Below are 19,184 nucleotides of genomic sequence, written 5' to 3'. Positions count from 1 at the left end.
CCGATCACATGACCTCCTTGGTGGAGGTAATAATTCAATTTAAAGTTTATTTTAAATTCTGAGTACCTACAAGGACTGAACAATTTGGTAAAATAACCTAATAGTGATTTTTTTCAATATTACATTAGCAATTTGACATGCAACATCAATCATTTTTAAGTTCCTCATCTTATGTATTTTTTTTTAGCAAACACACACAATAAATCATTCTATATAATATAGCCAACACAAGATAAAATTTATTAAACATAAACTGTTCTTTCCTGTAGGCCTGGCATGTGAGGATGACATAACACGATGCATGAATGAATGTATTAATTGCATATCTTTATTGATCTACTTTGATCTCAGAACTAAATTGTCTGATTTGTTTCATTTAAAGATTTTTTAAGATTTTTTTTTGCAAAATTTTCCAAAAAAAAAAAAAATGCTTCAGTGTTTGCATTATTTGTAGAGCAGAACATCTCTGCCTCAAAAAATGGCATGAAACACACATTTCAGGTCAAAGAAGTATTGCACCTTCTAGTTGCAATGCAATAGGCCATATTGTAATTTGATTTAAAAAATGGAATTAATTGCCCAGCCTTATGATTTGCACATTTAAAATATGAACTTTCCTTAATGGCAATAACAACATGACAATATTGATCCCCAACCAGAGTTTTCAGGTAAGGTCACATCCCTGTAATAAAGTAAAAACAGCTGTTTTGGGGTTGTGATGTGGAATCATTCTCTTGCATGTTACTGTGTAATAACCTACTCAAGAAGAAGTACAGCTACTCTGGAAAAAACGAACTAAAGTTAAATTAAAAGTCTACTACACACACATTTACTGCTCTACAATTCACAGGTTATTTTGCTGTGTATGCAGTCAGCCAATACAGACTTTTATAAATTTCTTGATTCATAATTAACAGTTAACAAAGTTTGATGGTTACTTCTTTATTGACCAAACAGCAGAATGATTGGTCTACCAGGATGTAATTGACAGGGCATTCTTGGTAGTATTTTTTGTCCATTGTCTAGTTCACTTGTACTGCATGGTTGAGTAACAAAGGCTATATTAATGCTCCTTGTAGAATTTAATTTCAGCCTACTTTTATAGCCTTGTTGCCTAGTAGCGCCAAAACTTCTACTGCAATATCAGCCCGAGAAGAAGAAAAAGGAGGCGGAGTTAGTTATTCCGACGTATTTCCGGTGACATGTCAGCCTGCTCTGAACCGCATGGATATCGAGTCCTGCGGCATTTAAAGACAGTTTTTTTCTTTGTCCTTCTGTTTTTATGATGTCCATTTAATTCCACAAGACGCCTAGAGGTATGTTTTAATTTTGTTAGTAAAATGTTCGCATTATGTGGTAAAGAGTTATCTGCTCGTAGACGACTATCTGTGAAAGACAACCGGTGTTAAACTTTTAGCTTTATGCTAACCGTTAGCATCACCTCTGTCCTGTCAAATTAAGGGGAGAAAGCCCGACAATAAAAGAAGGAGGTTATTCTGAGGAATGCAAATATGCAGATGCAAGTGCTTTATACGGAGGCTAAAAAGTACAAATAGATGTCTGCATTGACTGTACATGGCAGACTCGTTCTAATAGGACAGGTTGTGTCCCTTTCAAATGTGCAGTAAAGTAGGTTAGACCATAATAAGGGTAGACAGAAACTGCTGCTTTGTTTATGGTTGTTTTAGATGTTCCTATCAAATATTGCTACTTGGAAGGCGGCAAAGCTCTAGATTCAATGTCAGTGAATCATTGTAAACAACACTGAGATGGTTTTACTTAATATCTATAAGTGGTCCCAGCCATCTAGCTGTTTAAACTGGATATCAGTTAAGACCATAATGCTGTAACATTCACAAATGTAGTAAAATTTTGCATTAACCATCTGCTTTTGGTATGGTAGGCAGTCATGTCAAAGGATTTGTGTTTTTCGTTTTGTTTTGTTTTGTTTTTTTGTTTCCAAATACAGCGCTAGTCTTTAGCATTCATGTTTATGTATCTACTGTTGTCAGGATTTTGAAACCTTTTTGTGACTGAGCTTGTTTTGTTCTTTCTACACTGCGTTTTATAATTGTACAGCATATTTTGGAATGAGAAGACACGCTAGTTCTGAAATTTCAAAGTCTTCCTATCCTGTACTTTTTTAATTCATCGCAAACTTTTGAAAGTAGGACGTCAGATGCTCTAAATTAATGACAAACTAAGAAGCAGCATAGTTGTTGTAAGGTAAAATAAGTCTCTGTTTCTGCCATATTTTCTAGGAAGTATCCTTATATTTTAGTGTAAATGCATAAAAAAGCACTGCCTCAAGGCATAACAATTTGTCAGATACTTTACCACATACTTTTCCAGCTGCATTTTTAACCAGCATAAGCTGAATGTAAAAGCACTTAAAATCTCAATGTGCATTTAGACAAAGAACCTCAGGATATGGATGACTGCAGTGTCTCAGTGTCAATTGTCATTTTTCACGCCAGGTATTTTAACTGTCTTTCGAGGAATGGCTGAAGTTGTTCAAGAGAAAAGTCGTGGCTTGAAGTTTGCCGAGCAGCAGCTCCTGCGTCATGGCTGGGAACACGGTAAGACCATCTGATGCTTTTGTTCATGAATGAGATGATTATAAGGTGCAAGACCCAGCTGCAGATGCTTTATTCAGTCCCTGCTGCCTTCAGGTAAAGGACTGGGGCGAGCTGAGAATGGCATCTCAGAGGCTATCAAAGTCAAGGTGAAATGCAACAAAGGAGGGGTAAGTGACCTCTGCTTTTATGCTGTCATATCAGTGGATTAATGCAGCTTAATCTGATTTTGTACAGTTGCTATTAGAGGTTTGTTCTGGGGTTTTTTTCTGTAGAAGTTAGTTTTTAGACTCATGTGTTGCTCATCACTTCTAGGTGGGCCATAAGGAAGGGGAGCAATTCACTTTCCACTGGTGGGATCATGTCTTTAATAAAGCCTCCTCCAGTCTGCAGGTGGAGTCTGATCAGGTGAGTCTGACCTTCAGAGCTTGCGTTAGTTCCTACCTTAAATTCAGAATTTAGACAAGCAATCTTTCTGTGGGTAATTTGTTTTTCTTTTATTACAAGTTAAACAAAATTGACTTGCTTCAGATAAGTCTATAACTTGCATCAGTCACTAGTTTATTTCTGTATGTGAACAGTTAAAATTCCTCTCCTTCGATTATAAATGTGTCTGTGTTTATCTACACGCTAGACTTGATTTGATGTTTGGCTCTCTTTACATCCTTAAAACTTTGAACAAAGCCCCATTGAACTAAGTCTTAAGTCACTTTAAAGTAACAATATTTGAACAGCCTTTTAACCTGTTTTGTTAATCCTCTCCTTGTATAAGTGTAATTAGCTGGTTCAGCCTGTGAGAGAAGTTAAAGTACTGTCTCGGTATTTTTGTGATGCAGAATGGTATCAAGCTAAAGAAGACGGTGGAGGAAGATGAAGAGGAAGGAATGATCTCCAATAAAAAGCCACGGAAAGCAGCGTTAGATAAAGCCAAACTCTATGGACGCTTTGTCAAGGTAGAATGTTTTGATGTTCTTGAATGAGTGTTGAATATTAGGGGTGTGACGAGAAGCTTATCTACCAAGACGAGTCAAGATTTGGGCCCACGAGATGAGACGAGATTTTACACTTTTTTGGGGGGGGGAAATATAGCTATGAGTGGAAAATATGTGCTTTTATAGGGCTGAAAGTCATAATTGCAAAGCGTGCAGGTCTATTCAGAAATGTTTAAGCTAACTCCTGTTGTACTGAATAGGCTATCAATGCTTACACATAGTTTGTCTTGTCTAAGTCTGACTCACACTGTGCATTTAAATGCTCTTCAGATCAGACCTTTCATTTTAATAGTCTACCACATTTTTATTTTACTACACTATGCACTCACTGCTACATTTACAATAATGATAATAAAAGCATTAAGATTATTTTGAAAGTACTTTAAAACTGTTTACAATAGACTGAAATAAAAAGAGATGCATCAGTAAAATAAAACTATTTCTTATCCTCTTTAAGGACATCCGTATTTAAAACTGCGCACATACACGAACTCGCAGAGCCTGTAAAGGTTTCCAGCAGCAGCATTTGATCTTTTCACAGTTATGATGATTAGCTCACCTGCCAACGATTTTTATAAGTCCAGGGCATCTTAATGATATTTTACAATTTCCAGTTTGGTATTGTTTTCTGTCAGGAGAGCTGCTGCTCCTGGTGCCTGGGCAATACTGATCTCCCGAGATGATTTTCACCTTGACGAGACATCTCGTGACGTTTTGATCTCGCGAGGTCTCGTGGAACATGATCTTGTCACATCCCTATCGATTATCAGTGGATATTCAGTGATCAAGGACAAGTCAACAGAGAAATACAAGGTTTTGAGCATACTATCTCTTAAACGCTTGTCATATTTTTTTGACTGAGGAAAAGTAGAGCTCCACCAGACTTATCCTCAAAATGTTGAATAGAATTTTACACAAAGGGTAGAGGGAATACGACAAATTATATCAAAATAAAATGGGATAAGTGATTAAATGAATTAAATCTGAGTTTAAATTAAAAATAAAATAAAATATTGCGCATCTGAGACATGTAAATGTTGGAGGGATTGTAGGTGTGATGAGGCAGGTCATGTTTATATTTTCTGGAGATACCTAAAGAAGCACAAGAGGTACAGTCATGCAACAGATCATTGGACATTTTTTTAGGGCAATCTTCCTAAAGAAAATAACAGGATTTGGCAGATACCTATTGAACATTGTGATTCTCAAAATCCTTACAGGAGAAACCTGGAGTAACAAAATATTTTGCTTTGATAATAGATTATCGCTTCCTTTTATAGACAGGGATAACTCAGCTGTATTATTTTGATATTTGCATCTTTCTTCCTGTTTTTTGCTTGTTAATACATGCCACCATGATGGGTTTCTCCCAGATAAGTAACAAGATTCAGAATTTATGTATATATGGGTATATTTTTGTAAAAAAAAAAACATTCTGAAAAAACATGTGCCCTTGTCCTTTCAGGCCAACTGATTGTAAATTGAGAGTTAAAAAATACTGAATAAAAACTGAACAAGTTAAAACACTCTCAGACTGATCCTGATTCCTTTTCTTTCCCTTTGCTTGTCTCAGTCGGCCACACTGCTGTCTGGTCAGGAGCAGCCGGAGCCAAAGGCCTCAAACTCCGAGGACAGCAGCAGCTCTGACGACGAGGAGGACCAGAGATTAGATCTCTCCAGCACCATCAAGTAAGAACATTCAAACTTCACCTTTTATAATTACTTTCTTTTGAGACATATTTTCTGCCAGATTATAGATTTTTTGTTCCTCCCACATTTTTTTCCATTATTATCCAATCCATCTCTAGATATTAATGCCTATTTCAGCTAATCATTGCTCTCTGGTTTTGGTTAGAAATTACTTTATTGATTTTAATCCTACAGGCTTTCTGATAAGGATCTGATGAAGGCCTGTGGAGGACGTACAGCTCATAAGTAAGTTCATTCATTGAAGTTGTGTGCATGCATGTGTGTTTTTAAGGACTTGTTTCTGGGGAAAAGAGCATTAAGACTGAATTTCCTCAAAAGAAATTCACCAAATTAATCTTGGTTCTTAAAGAAATATTTTAAAATGACAGTAATATATCACTGACTGGGCTATAAAGAAGGACATTTTTTTGTACGATTTCAAGACTCGTTAAGCTTTGAAAGCATGATCTAGTTTTTCATGCTTTTTTTTTTTTTGTTCTGTTTTGCAGAGGAGCCAGGCACGGTTTGACCATGAGTGCCAAGTTAGCCCGGCTGGAGCAGCAGGAAGCCGAGTTCATGGCTAAGTACGGCAAGAAGAAACAACCAGCAAATTCTTCTCCTTCAGCGGGCATTGCATTGACTCCACCAACTTCACAGTTAGAAGAGAAACAGGAGGAGACAGCCGAGGAACCTCAGAGAAAAAAGACAAAAAAGAAGAAATCTGCTGAGAGCACAAATGACATAAACTGTGATGAAGCCTCTGAGAATCCCAAAACAGACATGATACTGAAAAAGAAGAAAAAGAAAAGCAGTAAGAAAACAGAGGAAATAACTGATGCCGTTTCCACTGATGGGGATGTTATCTCTGTGGAAAATTGTGAAGCAGAAGATTCACACAAAACAAAGAGGCAACACAAAAAGAAGAAAACCAACAGAGAACAGAAGGAAGAGGAACAATCTTCACCTAGAGCAGAGAGTCCAGAGGAGACTACAGAGTTGCACACTGATACTAAAGTAAAGAAGAAGAAGAAGAAAAAATCCTTCAAACATCAGAGTGAACCCACTGAAGAAGAGAACAATGACACAGAATCCAGCCAATCAGGGCCCATCCAGGACTCTCTGACGGAAAAGAATATACATACAGTGACGCTGGAGGAAGCAGAAGTTACAGAAGAAGAATCAACAGTGAGGCAAAAGCGGAAAAAGTGTGAAAAGGACATAACATTCATAGAATACCATGTGAACGAGGAGGCACTTCCTCCAAAGAAGAAGAAAAAGAAGAAGTCCAGAGAGTAATGCTTGAATAGTGATTTGGTTATTGATTAATAGGTTTGACTTGGCTGCTTGGGGAAGTGAGCCTTACTTTGAAACGGCTTACGTGCCAAACATTGATCTGAAAGCGGCTGTGCTCTCACATGAAATGGGCCTTTCAATGAATTTAAATGTTTTTGATTAACTGGAGACTCATGGTAGTGATGAAATCCAACAACAGTGCCTCTTCTCCAGGTTGAACAACCTCATGTTTTTGCTATCATATAGATTTTGATCAAGTTTAGGGCCCCAGAGCAAGGGACAAAACTGTAATCAGATTATTGTGAAATCATGATGTGTCATTGTCGGGCCAGGCAGTCCCTGCAGCTGTACGATTTATCATAAGGCTGTTTTTCTCACGATTATCAGAGCCGATGAGGTGATTGTACTTGATGATTATTATATTTTAAGTAATTATGCTGCTTTGAACCACGTTTGGACCTCCTGCAAGTCACTGATTTGATGAGTTGGCAGAGAGAGGAACCACACTCTGAAACCTTAACCTAAACTGTCAAATAATTACAGCCTGATATGGTTTACTGCATTTTTCCTCAATTGACTGCTCTATATGAATATGTATCCTTTTGTGGAAAATAAAGACTTCCATAAATTATGCTGTTGCTGCATCATGTATACTCTTTAATGGTGTACGAGTATGGATTAGATCTGTGGTTCTTAACTGGTCAAGTATCAGGACCCACTCCCATGTCCTTAATGACAGAACAGGACACACATTTCTTAACATTTTTAACCATAATTAAATATCTTTATAATAAAAAACGTGTGTTTGGACTTGGGACGGATTGAAAGATGTAATGGAACAAAGAGATGTAGCGATTTCCTTAAATAAAAGCACATCACACAATTTTTAACAATTTTTTCCCAGGCACACATCCATGACCCACTGAGAATGTCTTTTGACCCACTTTTGGGTCCCAACCCACCAGTTGAGAACCAGGAGTAAAGATTTTTCATTGGTTATTAGTAGGCTTTGTTGCAGATGTATACATAATGCAGATAAAACTTAATATGTGAAATTCTGGTCTTCTCTGTGCAAATTTAATGTGACAAAAAGCACTCATGCAACTCTTTCAGCCAGATTTTAGATTTCTTTGTGTCACGGTTACATTTTTAATAGCCAAGTATGATGGATGAATGGAAGTTTTACAAAGATGTGAGTTAATTATCTACTGCTAATTTACTCTCCAATGATAAACATCAAACTCCATGTCTTGCACTTGAGCATGGAAGTACACAAAGATGCAGGCAGGCCTGCTCACAGTTTTCACTGGGCCCCTGATAAACAGGAGGATGGGCTCTCCCCAGTTGTGATTTACTGATAGTATCAGTGGATGTGTGTTGGATCAGTAGCATTGATGCTCATCTTTAACCAATTTTGTGCACTGTTTCTGCCTATTTTGACCCATATTTCCCACTTTTAAATCCTATTTGTATTTTGCAACCTTATATCAGTAGTAGCTGTTTGTCAACTAAAAAAGTTTCAGCAAAAGGGACTAACTTTGACAAATGGCCACGATGCACCATTCCAGTTGGGTCGTACACAGGCAATAAGAAAGTTCAGGATCAGGATTCAACGTTTTTGCCATTTACTCAGCTCAAACAAAATTAAACATTTCATGCCGCCTCTCACTGACCTGGTAAAAACCCTGTATCCCCTTCCTGGTGTATGAACCCCAACGACACACCTACTACCTATATGGGAGTCCTGTCAGATCACTGCCTGGCACACTGCCTTTACCCCCCTGGTGTTTACAAAGAAACAAAAACAAAACAAATTCATTATCAACAACAACCTGGTGAAATAGCTCAGACAATACCCATTTTTGTCACTTATTACCCCTTTCCACCACTTTTTCTGGCAGTTTTTTTTTTTTACCACTTTTAACCAGTTTGTGCATCTCTGCTGATTATTTGCCTCTGTAAACCAATTTTTGTCTCTTAACCCATCTTTTCCATTTATTTAGACTATGTCACCACCTTTATTGCCCATTTTTATTTGTTATCATAGGTTTCCTGTTGGAATTATAACATAAAACAGGTGGTATCACAATTACTACTACACAGAGGTGGAAAAAGTACTAGACTATTGTACTCAAGTAAAAGTTAAGTTACTTTGGATAAAATTTACTTAAGTAGACGCAAAAGTAAAAACTAGTTTATTTAAAATTCACTTTAAGTGCTGTAGAGTAGAGTAGATGCTTTTGATACCTGAGAGGTTATACAGTAAAATATGATCTTTATCTTTAAGGTTAAATAACTACAAGAGAATATGAATCTATTGCCAGTTTTTTTTTTATAAGGTGAAACTTAAACTAAAGTCAACTGCAACAGCTGTTTTAAGATTAAATGTGTAATCATTTTCTCGCTATTGACCATCATGTGCTGTGAAAGTCAAACCTCGGGCCATTTTCCTGTGGCAGAAAGCTAACACCTCCTGGCTTTTAATGTTATTTTTGTACTCAGTATTTGATGTTTTTTAAAATGTAGTGATGTGCAATACTTCTCTCAAAATGCACTTAAGTAAAAGTAGTGATTTTAAAAAATACTCAAAAAGGTACAAGTACACAAAAAAGCTACTCAATTACAGTAACATGAGTACATGTAATTAGCTACTATCCACCTCTGCTTATCCTGTATTCTGAAGCTAGTCACAACTTTCCTTTAAAAAGGGCAGAATCTAGAGAGAACTTTACTGTCTTTTAAATGAATATTTTTCTATTTAAATAACTTTTTAATGTGTGAGCAAATACTCATTAGACTCTTTGGGTGTTTATTTTCTATTAGTGACATCTTAGTCTGCGTACATGTTTTGTTTTGTTTTTTTACAATAAATGGGCAAGGAAGCATATATGGCCATGTGGTTGCCCTTGATTTTTGAAAAAATATATATAAAAAAGGCAAAAATAAAAAAAAGTCTGGGATGTCCACTAATAATATTCCAGGGTAGTCTAACAATCATTTACCAATAGCTGCCAGTCATTTACCTCAAGTCTTCACAGATTTCACACATTAATCACTCTAGCTGGGTCAAATGTTTCTGCAAAATGACAGAAATGATCCACAACACACTGTGGCTAACTTTGAACACAAACATGTCCTCTTGAGCCAGCGTTTTTAAACTCAACATCTCATTTAACTGGAAGAAAAGTGAACATGGAGATTTTCATGCAGTAAAGTCATTTTCACATGACAGCAAAAATGGCCTTGATTACCTGTTGTTTCAAAAGAACAAGAATTTGTCATTAAAGTTTTCCAAAGTTATAATTTATTTTTTATAGGCAAGTCTAATTACGTCACAAGAAAATGACACAAAAGCATTTAAAACAACAATGAAGATGATAACAAAAGGAAAACTGACATTTGCATGAAATATGCACAGAAGAAAAAAGTACAAATATATATCCTAAAAATATATACATATATCTAATAATAATAATAATACAGCCAATATATATGTGAGGGAAAAAGTCAAACAGGATACAGCTCTGCCACTGCAGAAGTTTCTGCTTTTACATCATGACCAGTTTGACTTTGCAAGATGTGATTGCTCATGTTTAGACAGTTACCACAACTTAGTGTTGTCACATCACTTTACAAAAGTTCCAGTCATTTCTGCCCAAATCTCTTCGCTTAGTATTTCTTGCTGGTTGTGCAACAAGAATATAAAATTCAGTTTCATTCTTTCAAAAGGCCTAAACACCTAAAACAAAATATCAATGTCTACATTTTATTTTACTTTATAATCTACTCGTTATCACAGGAAATAGAGTAAAATAGAATGTGTGGCTGCATGTCCTCTTTGGGCTTCCGTACATCTAAGTGCTGATTAAAACAACTTCAACAGATGGCTTTCGTCTATTTTTTAAATACATTTTCCACCTTCAGCAGGATTTAAAGTTTATTCAAGATGACACAAACAATAAGCCCATAAATTACACTTATTTTGTAAATAACAGCAGAAAAAAATAAAAATAAACACTTTCTGACTATTTTGTATTTTAAAGTGATCCTACATACTGTATTCACACACATTTAAATTTCCATGTAGTGGATATATTAAGCAAAATAATTTCTGCACACAAACATTTGAGAAATTAATAGTTTGATAAGACGTATTAGTACTAATTCATCATTAATTGGTCCTAATCAGAGTTTGTCTCTCACAGATGAACTTGTTTAAAAATTCCTCTTCTGCAGGGTCCCAGTTGGCTGTTAGATTCCTCTGTGGGATGATCAGCGCACAAGGACCTAACTTGCCCAGGGGTCCAGGCATCCAGTACCTTTAAACACATGAACACAACATTAGTCATAGTCAGAAAAACATCCTGGAGGTTGGAAGCTAAAAATGTGGTAAAATAATGAGCTTCTCTCAGCCATGTTGGGAGTCTTATGAAATTAATCTGTTATCAAGAGGAAGGATCTTTCCAAGTGTGGGTCTACAGAAACGAGGCTAGAGTCCACCCTGACACCTGCTGAACACACACTTGGAACAGGCTAGCAAGTGTGAGAGATTACATCAGAGGAATGGTCGTACCCGGTGAACTGAGCACCCGTCCTCCTCTCTGTAGAGGCTCATGGACCAGCTGATTACTAAGAGCCATCACCTGGGAGTGACCTACACAGGTGCACCAGATTTACTTAACTAGAATGAACTGTGGCCCATTTTTTACCGCTTTGCCACTTCTTTTTGCCACTTTTAACCCATTACTGATGCTCTTTGCCCTTGTTTTCCACTTTGAACCTATTTCAACTGATTTTTGAAGTTTTTTGCCACTTTTATGGAACTTTTTTTTTTTGCCACACTGAACCCATTTTTTACATTTTGCCACTTTAAACTTATTTTTCTTGGGTGTTTTTTGGTCTGTTTTCTGTTTACCTAATTTTGCCACCTTCCTTTTCTGGCACCTTTTACCACTTTTGCTCATTTTTGCCATTTCTTTTTGCCACTTGTGACCAATTTTTGCTGCCTTTGCCCTTGTTTTCCTGCATTTAACCTATTCTAGCTGATTTACACCTATTTTTGCCACTTTTATTTTTAACTTTCCTGCCCTAATGAATTCATTTTTGCCCTTTCTGCAACTTTTTTTTTTTCCAATTGTGGGCCATTTTAGCTCTTCTTTTTACCACTTTTAACCTATTTTGCCACTTCTTCTTCTTTTTTTTTAGCACTTTAAACCTATTTTTTCTGCTGTTGCCCTTGTTTCCCACTTGGAACCTATTTTAACTGCTTTAACCCATTTTGCCACCTTTTTTGGAACTTTCTTGTCATAATGAACTCATTTTTGCCCTTTCTGCCCCTTTTTTTGCCAATTGTGGGCCATTTTTGCCTCTTCTTTTTACCACTTATAACCAATTGTTGCTGCTTTTTGCCCTTTTCTTCCAGCTTTGGTCCTTTAATCAATTTTTGCTGGTTCTTTTTGCCACTTGAAAACAGTTTTGCTACTTTTCACCCAGTTTTTTTTTTCTTTTCACAATTATTCCATTATTTTCTATTAAAGTTGTCTCAGTTACCTGTACTTAATTTTCTGGCATGCTGATGTTTTGCTATGAAGTCTGACATTCCTTTCCTTATATAGATAAGTGTGCCCATCCACACTGTTAACATTACCATAAAAAGGAAATTCTGTTTCAGGGAGTTTTCATTTTTTAAGGAGGCTATTCAGTACCAAAGCATAAATAAATAAAACTCATTTTTGTTGCGATGGTAAGAGCGGTTATAATTCAGGTTGAAATAAATATATGGTTATTACAGCTTAACAATGGAGCATGATTTAACTGACCAAAGCCTTCCCCTTCCTCCACCCTTATGGGTGGCCTTGGCATCTAGTGCTCAAATAACCACACCCATCCCTCAAACTGTACAGATTTTTAGAGCTCTTACCTCAGAGTGTCATTACGTCCATCCAGCCACTGCCAGACTTTGTCCTCAGATTCATATAACCCCAACCAGAATCCATGAAACTCATCATGGTAAAATTTGATGTGCTTACTGATGAATTCCTGTAGGTCATGAACAAAATGATCAAAAACATGCACATTTATAAACATCATGACACTGATACTGGATCAGGGAAAAAGAAAATATCTCTAAATGTAATCTGTTTCATCAAATGAAGAAAAGCACACACTTTGTCTTCCTCGGTGCTTTGCATAACCATGAAAACTCGACATAAATCTGTGTTAAAACACAAACTCTTCAGTTACATTAGCCTGTATGTTCATCAAGCCCACCTGTTCTTCAAAACTATCGATCACAACCAGATCAGAAGCTTTATTTTGGCAGTATTCTTGGCTTTTTTTCCATGTCTTCCATTGAGGGCCCGATTCATTGAAAAATAAATAACACTTTTCCTGGAACAGATTCCAGCCTTTTGGACACGGCTGACACTCTGCAATCAGAAAAGAGCAGAAAAACAAAGAAGAATGAAATCTACTTCCTTTTGATTTGGTTTCTCGATAGCAGAGGCCTACGAGTAGAAAAAAATGTTGTGCCTTGCTTGAATAAACTAGTCTTTTTCTGATTTGTTATCCAAATATTGCTCTTTTCTTATTTAGCCAGTCACCCCTGTAATACCCACTGTTATGTTTAGTTAATTTACTGAAGCGTACTGCATCGGCCAAATTCATCTGTCAGCCATGGTCCTAATAATGTCATTCAGGGAGGAAAGCTAAAAAGCTCCACAGTAGCCTACTAGAGAGGCCAAACTATGGGTTATTTGGACCAATCAGAAAGGTTTATTCAAGCAGAAATCACTGACAACAGTAAAAGTCTTTGTGGGGTGATAAATAGTATATTCAGAGAAAAAAAGCAAAAGTAGCTACTCTTTTCTGGGCAGAATTCAGTCACAGGGAATCTGTCAAAACTCAGAATGGCCTCCAGAGTCCAGTTGAGGTCATCCATGGCTCTGCTCAGCTCCTGAGTCTCATTCTCAAAGACACTCCTCTCTGTTTTCAGCCTCTCAAGTTCAGCTTTCTGTTTGTTCATTGTTACGCTGACTGTGAGGAAAACAACAAAGAGAAACACATCAGTCTATCAGCTTCATCTGTAAAGCCAGAGTTCATAACCAGTGTTAGCTCATGACACTAGTGACGCTGTGCTGGGAGGAAAATGCAGAAAGATAGAAGAAGGTGATGCAGAGAAAAGAAAGAGGGAGAGGTGAATGGTGGGAAATGCAGTGTGACAGAAGAGGGCGATGCAAAAAAAGAAAAGAGGAAAGTGAGACAAAGTCATGGAAGAGCAAGAAAACAAGCACAGCAACAACAACAATGAACAAGATGCATAATTAAAATGGATTCACAGCTGTCACAGTCATAAATCTATCTTATAACTATAAAAGTTATAATATTATGGAAACAATATGTGAAGAACTGGCAGACAGAGATGATGGAGGTGCAGAAAGAAGAGCAGGGAGATGGAGAAACAGAAAATACAACAGTGCAGAAACAGAGATGAAGAAGATGCAAAAAAGATAAGAGAGAGTCACTTAAGAAAGGAAGAGGGAGATGCAGAAAGAGAGAGGAGTGAAAAAGAGAGACAAGAGATACAGAAAGAAAAAAGTTTAAAAAGATAGAGGAAGTTAGTCATAAAGAGACGAGGAAGATGCAGAAAAGACAAAAAGGACTGCAGAGAGAGAAGGGAGATGTAGAAAGAGAGAGAAGTAAGGTGCATACATGGATAGAGGAAGTCAATCAAGGAGAAAATAAGATACTAAAAGTGGGAAAGGGAAATGCAGAAAAAGAGAAGAGGAAGGAGCAGAACGAGAGAGGGAGAAGATGCAGAAAAAGGTTGAGGAAGTCAGTCAGAGAGAGGAAGATGCACAAAGAGGGAGGGAGAGACTGGAGATCCAGTATGGGAGAAGAGCAAGGTAAAGAAAATTCAAGAGGGAGATGCAAAAAGAGAGAGGAATGGAAAAGAGAGACAAGAGAGATCCAGAAATAAGGGGGGCACGTAAAAAGATAGAGGAAGTCAGTCCTGGAGAGAAGAGGAAGGTCCAGAAAAAGGGGAAACTTGGTGAAAAGATGATAAAACTAATGATTTCCATGCCAATGAGGGCATTTGAATTGCAAAGGGAAATGTAGAAAGAGAGAGAAGGAAGATGCATAAACTGATGGAAGTAGCCACTTAAGGAGATAAGAAGATGATGCAGAAACAGAGAGGAGGACAATTTAGAAAACGAAAAGAGGGAGATGCAGAAAGATATGAAAGGAAGATGCAGAAAAAGAGATGAGGGAGGTGCAGAAAAAGTACAGGGATATGGAAAAACAGAAAATAGAACAATGCATGAACAGGAGGAAGAGGAAGTCACCCAAGGACAGAAGAGGGAGATGCAGAAAAAGGCAGGATGGAAATGCATAAAGAGAGAGGAGGAAGGTGTACGAACATTTCAGAGAAAGAGAGATGGAGAAGAGAGAAGAGGGAGATGAAACAATTAGAGCAACAACAATGAAAGATAAATAAAAGACTTTCTGGACCATAAATCAATTCTAACTTTTCTTAGATATTGCTATAATGTCAGTAATCATAGAAAAAATTTGAAGATTTATCAGTAACTGCTTTGTTCAATAAAAGTAAAAAATAATTAAATTGAGAACTGACATCAGTGAAGCTGAGCTTCTTCTGGATTCACTCTAATAATGAAAAATGATCATTGATGTAATGCTAAATTTGGAATAGGTGCATCAGGTGTAATAAAGGGAGCATTATTTCCCTTATGGACACATATTTCACCCCTCCTGCGTTTATCTTGCTTTCCTTGTTGTGAACATGAAATCAAAAAAGTGAAAGACAGCTCCTAAACCACACTGCATCCATTCTGAAGAGTTTTTTTTTTAGAAAAGAAAGATGCAGGTGTAGCCAACCATAGTAACCAAGCAAGTGGAGAGTTTCCTGTTCACACATCCTTTTTGTCATAGTCAAGCTCAATAGAGCGGTAAAAGTCGAGTGTTTCTGTCACGTTAGGCCAGTTGCATAGGTGATTTGTACAATATAAGGTTTTAGCATAGGCTAAGTTCCCACTGCAGTTAAAAGTGACTTAAATCTTTTTTTTTATGCTCACATGAGACTCATATCTGATTTTTTTCTGACAGTGTAAACAGCACAAGTCACATTGAATCTGACCTTTTCGAATCAGATTCAGGCCACTTTCATACGTGGATCTGAATAAGATGTATCTGATCTTTTGAAAGTTGACTGCAGCGTGAACAGGCAAACAAAAATCAGATCTGAGAAAAGATCAGAACTGAGCATTAGGGCATGCAGTGTGAACTTAGCCTTTCATCTGTGTGTTTTTGTCCCAATCATTTAGACTGAAATAATGAGAAAAAGCAGCGCCTAATGATGAGGATGAAACAGATCTGTAGTTTCCTTGAAAAGCAGGTGCATTTCTCATTTTTGTGTTGGTTTAATGTGTTAAAATAAGGAAACAAAGATTGATTACTTCCTATATCTGTCAGTCGAAGATTCTCAAAGTTTCTTTATAAAATGAGAGGGAGTCTGCTTCTTTCTGCATCAGCATCACTAAATATGATGTGAACTTTTTTATGTGTGCAGTAAAATCTGCTTAGTGTGTTGAATTGAGACTCACTGTAGATGATGGCACTGATGCATATCACCAAGAGGATGCAGAGTATCCCCAAACACACGGGCAGCACATGAAAGTGAGAGTGTCCAGCAGCTGCTTCAGCATCTGTAAGTGTTGAGAAAGAAACATCAGCATTATTATCAGCTATCATCTCTCAAAAGAAACCAGACGGAAATGTTCATATTTTAAGTTACAGGTTTATCTCCTCCTGATAGTGACTTAATTACAGTGAATCACAATATTGAAACTTTAGGATTAAATCTGGCTATAAATCTAACCATCCAGCATTCAGGTCAAGAAGCTCCACTCAGAACCGGATTTGTGACACAGTTGCCCTGAAAGATAATTAAGTCCAGATTTTTACTTTTTACATACAGTACTGCACTGGTGGATTTAGCAAATTTGGGGCCCTTGGTGAACACAGACATGGGGCCCTCCATTCTTCCCCCCTTTAAATTCTTATTTATCAAAGAAAATCCTACTTGTAATGTGATGTAAAAACTGACCCCCCCAACCCCAGCCCAGGGTTGTGGCTCATCAGGCCCTGTAGTGAATCCTTAACGCCCTACATGCCTAAAACTTCTGCACATGACTGCATATTACACAATAAACTATATAAACAAAATAATTTTCTAACTTACTTGTTACCGTGGCTGCAGGCCCTTTAGGTTTCACCTCTGAGTAAACTGGAGAGTCTTCTGTTTGCTCTGGGTGACAGAAATAATCATGAATGAAAATAATGACAAACTACTGATGTAGTATTCAGCATTCTTCACAAAATTAAGGTTCAAAATGATCTCTATCTCAGCAGTAAAACACTAGACATCCATTAGACCAACAGTAAAACATTTAAAACAATACAATGATAGTAAATTATCATAGCAAATATCACAGTTTATTCATTTAGATAGCCAGTGGTAGCTATAGCAAATTAGTTTTTAAAGTTTCTTGTCCTACACGCTGGTACGCTGAAACTTAAACTGGATGGAAGAACATTCAACTCAAGAAAGAAAGTATGGTTATGAACAGCCAATACAGCATAGAAACGATCATGTGGCAGTAGTTTGAAGTAATTCTATATCTTAGAGAGAAAAAAGACATTATATGGTTAATTTACTATATCATTCAAAGTTAAAAAGTACGGAGCCCCTTAAGGGACATGGGAGAAAAAAAATTTAATGGAGAACATTTTATTTAAGGGACATGAAAAAAATGGGAGTTTTTTTTTTATGAACAGTTTGCGAGATCTCGCAATCATACCATAATATGTACGGTGATTGAGGTTTTTGTAAATGTGATGATCCTCCGCTGAGTTATTATGGCAGAAAGGCCGAATCTGTGAATAGCTTTATAACTTTACTGAAGTTTGAAATTGGCCTAAAATTTAAAGAAATTCAGTCCATGCTTAGTCTCAGGCATGCTTTTTGTCTCAAAGAAAGGCATTTGAAGGCATTATGGGTGAAAGGGGGCTCTCGTCGTAACACTCGGATCTGGTGGACCTGGTCGAATTAATCAGCAACTAGTTGCAATCCTCCGGACAGCTGCACGGGTACAGATGAGTGTGTGCAAATGTTGTGTGGGCATTAAGCCCCCACTGATATATATTCCCTATGGCTTCAGTTTATCGTATGAATCCAAGTGCCAGATGAAGTGAGCCCCTTCTGCAAAGTAGTTTTGTCTACTTAAACGGCTCACTTGTCTTACTGAATGCCGTCCTGGATCCATCTCTTTCAAACCCATTTGTACCTTTTCTTTACTTACATGTAGTATTAGCTCTCTGCATTTGGCACACACCCATCTGTACTGTGCAGCTGTCTGGAGGATTGCAACCGGTTACTGATGAATTCGACCAGGTACGCCACATCCAAGTAAGTTTTACAACGAAAGAGTCCCCTTTCACCCAAGATGCCTTCAAATGCCTTTCTCTGTAAGCACGCCTGCGACTAAGCATGGAATGAATTTCTTTAAATTTTAGGCCAATTTTGAAGTAAAATTCAATGAATCTCCCCCACAGATGCTCGCCCTCTGTTGTTTTGGTTGGTTTGACCCGGAAGTAGTTACTGCTACCCCCCCCCCATGTCCCTTTTTTTTTTTTTCTTCCTTAATTTGCTTTTTCTCCAATGTCCCTTAAGGGGCTCCGTAAAAAAGTGAAGTATAACAGTGAAACATTTCAGGACTTTTTTGTTTTAGACTTGATGATTACAGGTTACAGCTCACAAAAATCAAAACTCCACTCTCTCAAAATATTAGATGTTTGGGGTCAGTTGCAACATCTGAATTCCTCTATTCAAATAAATATTGTGATTGATATGTCATATGTAGCCATCTTTAAATGGTATGGGTGATTAGCAGACACATGTAAGTTTAATATGTAAAGATTTGGTGTGCCTAGTCCAAATAGTCTCTGTGTAACTGAGAGTAATGTAAAAAGTGTTGCAACTGTCCCCAGTCTCCCCTATGATCAAATTAAACCAAAGGATATTTTGGAGCTGCTGAAAAACTGTCCAGTTTCAAATCAAGTTTTTTTTCTCTTGTTAAAAAAGATCCTTTTTGTGTTTCTTATTTAAAGATCAAACACCAAAAAAATCAAGCCTAGATAAAGATGTGTTAAGTCAAATATTAAAAAACTAATGCATAAAAATAGAGCCACTTACCTTTTGGAGCTGAGCCACTATTTTTAAAAACCACAGTAGAGTAATTAACTTCTTCCTCCATCCTTCACAGTCACACCTTGCTGTGCTCTACTGTAGCTGAGAAACAACAGACGTGTCTGCAGAGCCTGAAGGATTTTACTGAACAAAATGTCACAACACAACCACACAGAAAACGAGAGTGAAGTTCCTCTTTTCTGAAAGGAATTTCTAGTTACTTATTCAATTTTTTACAACAGTGAAATGTACACAGTGCTGCAATAGAGGGAAGTATTAGTTTCTGCTAACACTAATGGGAAATGGATTTGAGCCTGTACAGCTCTTCCCAGCCTCCTGACTACTGAAGGTGTTTTTTTTAGATGC

General features: G+C 37.1%; 2 protein-coding genes across 3 annotated transcripts; one reads left to right on the top strand and one right to left on the bottom strand.

Annotated features, from left to right (window-relative positions):
- The first annotated feature begins 1,185 nt into the window (after positions 1 to 1,185).
- gpatch4 (G patch domain containing 4) lies at positions 1,186 to 7,181 on the top strand. The gene is made up of 8 exons (XM_041792595.1): positions 1,186 to 1,316; positions 2,478 to 2,579; positions 2,673 to 2,746; positions 2,892 to 2,984; positions 3,413 to 3,529; positions 5,142 to 5,257; positions 5,453 to 5,503; positions 5,767 to 7,181. The coding sequence occupies exons 2-8, from the start codon at positions 2,501 to 2,503 to the stop codon at positions 6,551 to 6,553; spliced, it is 1,317 nt and encodes a 438-aa protein (XP_041648529.1). The 5' UTR covers positions 1,186 to 1,316; positions 2,478 to 2,500; the 3' UTR covers positions 6,554 to 7,181.
- Positions 7,182 to 9,862: 2,681 nt separating this feature from the next.
- LOC121513822 (C-type lectin domain family 4 member A-like) lies at positions 9,863 to 18,954 on the bottom strand. 2 transcript variants are annotated; one of them, XM_041793808.1, is made up of 8 exons: positions 18,825 to 18,861; positions 16,812 to 16,877; positions 16,449 to 16,505; positions 16,174 to 16,275; positions 13,412 to 13,585; positions 12,821 to 12,978; positions 12,471 to 12,589; positions 9,863 to 10,869 (listed from the first exon to the last, which is right to left on the bottom strand). In XM_041793808.1, the coding sequence occupies exons 3-8, from the start codon at positions 16,456 to 16,458 to the stop codon at positions 10,722 to 10,724; spliced, it is 711 nt and encodes a 236-aa protein (XP_041649742.1). In that variant the 5' UTR covers positions 16,459 to 16,505; positions 16,812 to 16,877; positions 18,825 to 18,861; the 3' UTR covers positions 9,863 to 10,721. The 2 variants fall into 2 exon arrangements, with proteins under 2 accessions (XP_041649742.1, XP_041649741.1); XM_041793807.1 differs by lacking the exon at positions 16,449 to 16,505 and having other exon boundaries at positions 18,825 to 18,954.
- Positions 18,955 to 19,184: the final 230 nt, after the last annotated feature.

Source organism: Cheilinus undulatus, linkage group 8 (assembly GCF_018320785.1).
Source record: "Cheilinus undulatus linkage group 8, ASM1832078v1, whole genome shotgun sequence".
In the NCBI taxonomy this organism is placed as follows: domain Eukaryota; kingdom Metazoa; phylum Chordata; class Actinopteri; order Labriformes; family Labridae; genus Cheilinus; species Cheilinus undulatus.
Note: the sequence above shows the minus strand (reverse complement) of the source record. Positions and strands in the feature narration are given on the sequence as shown.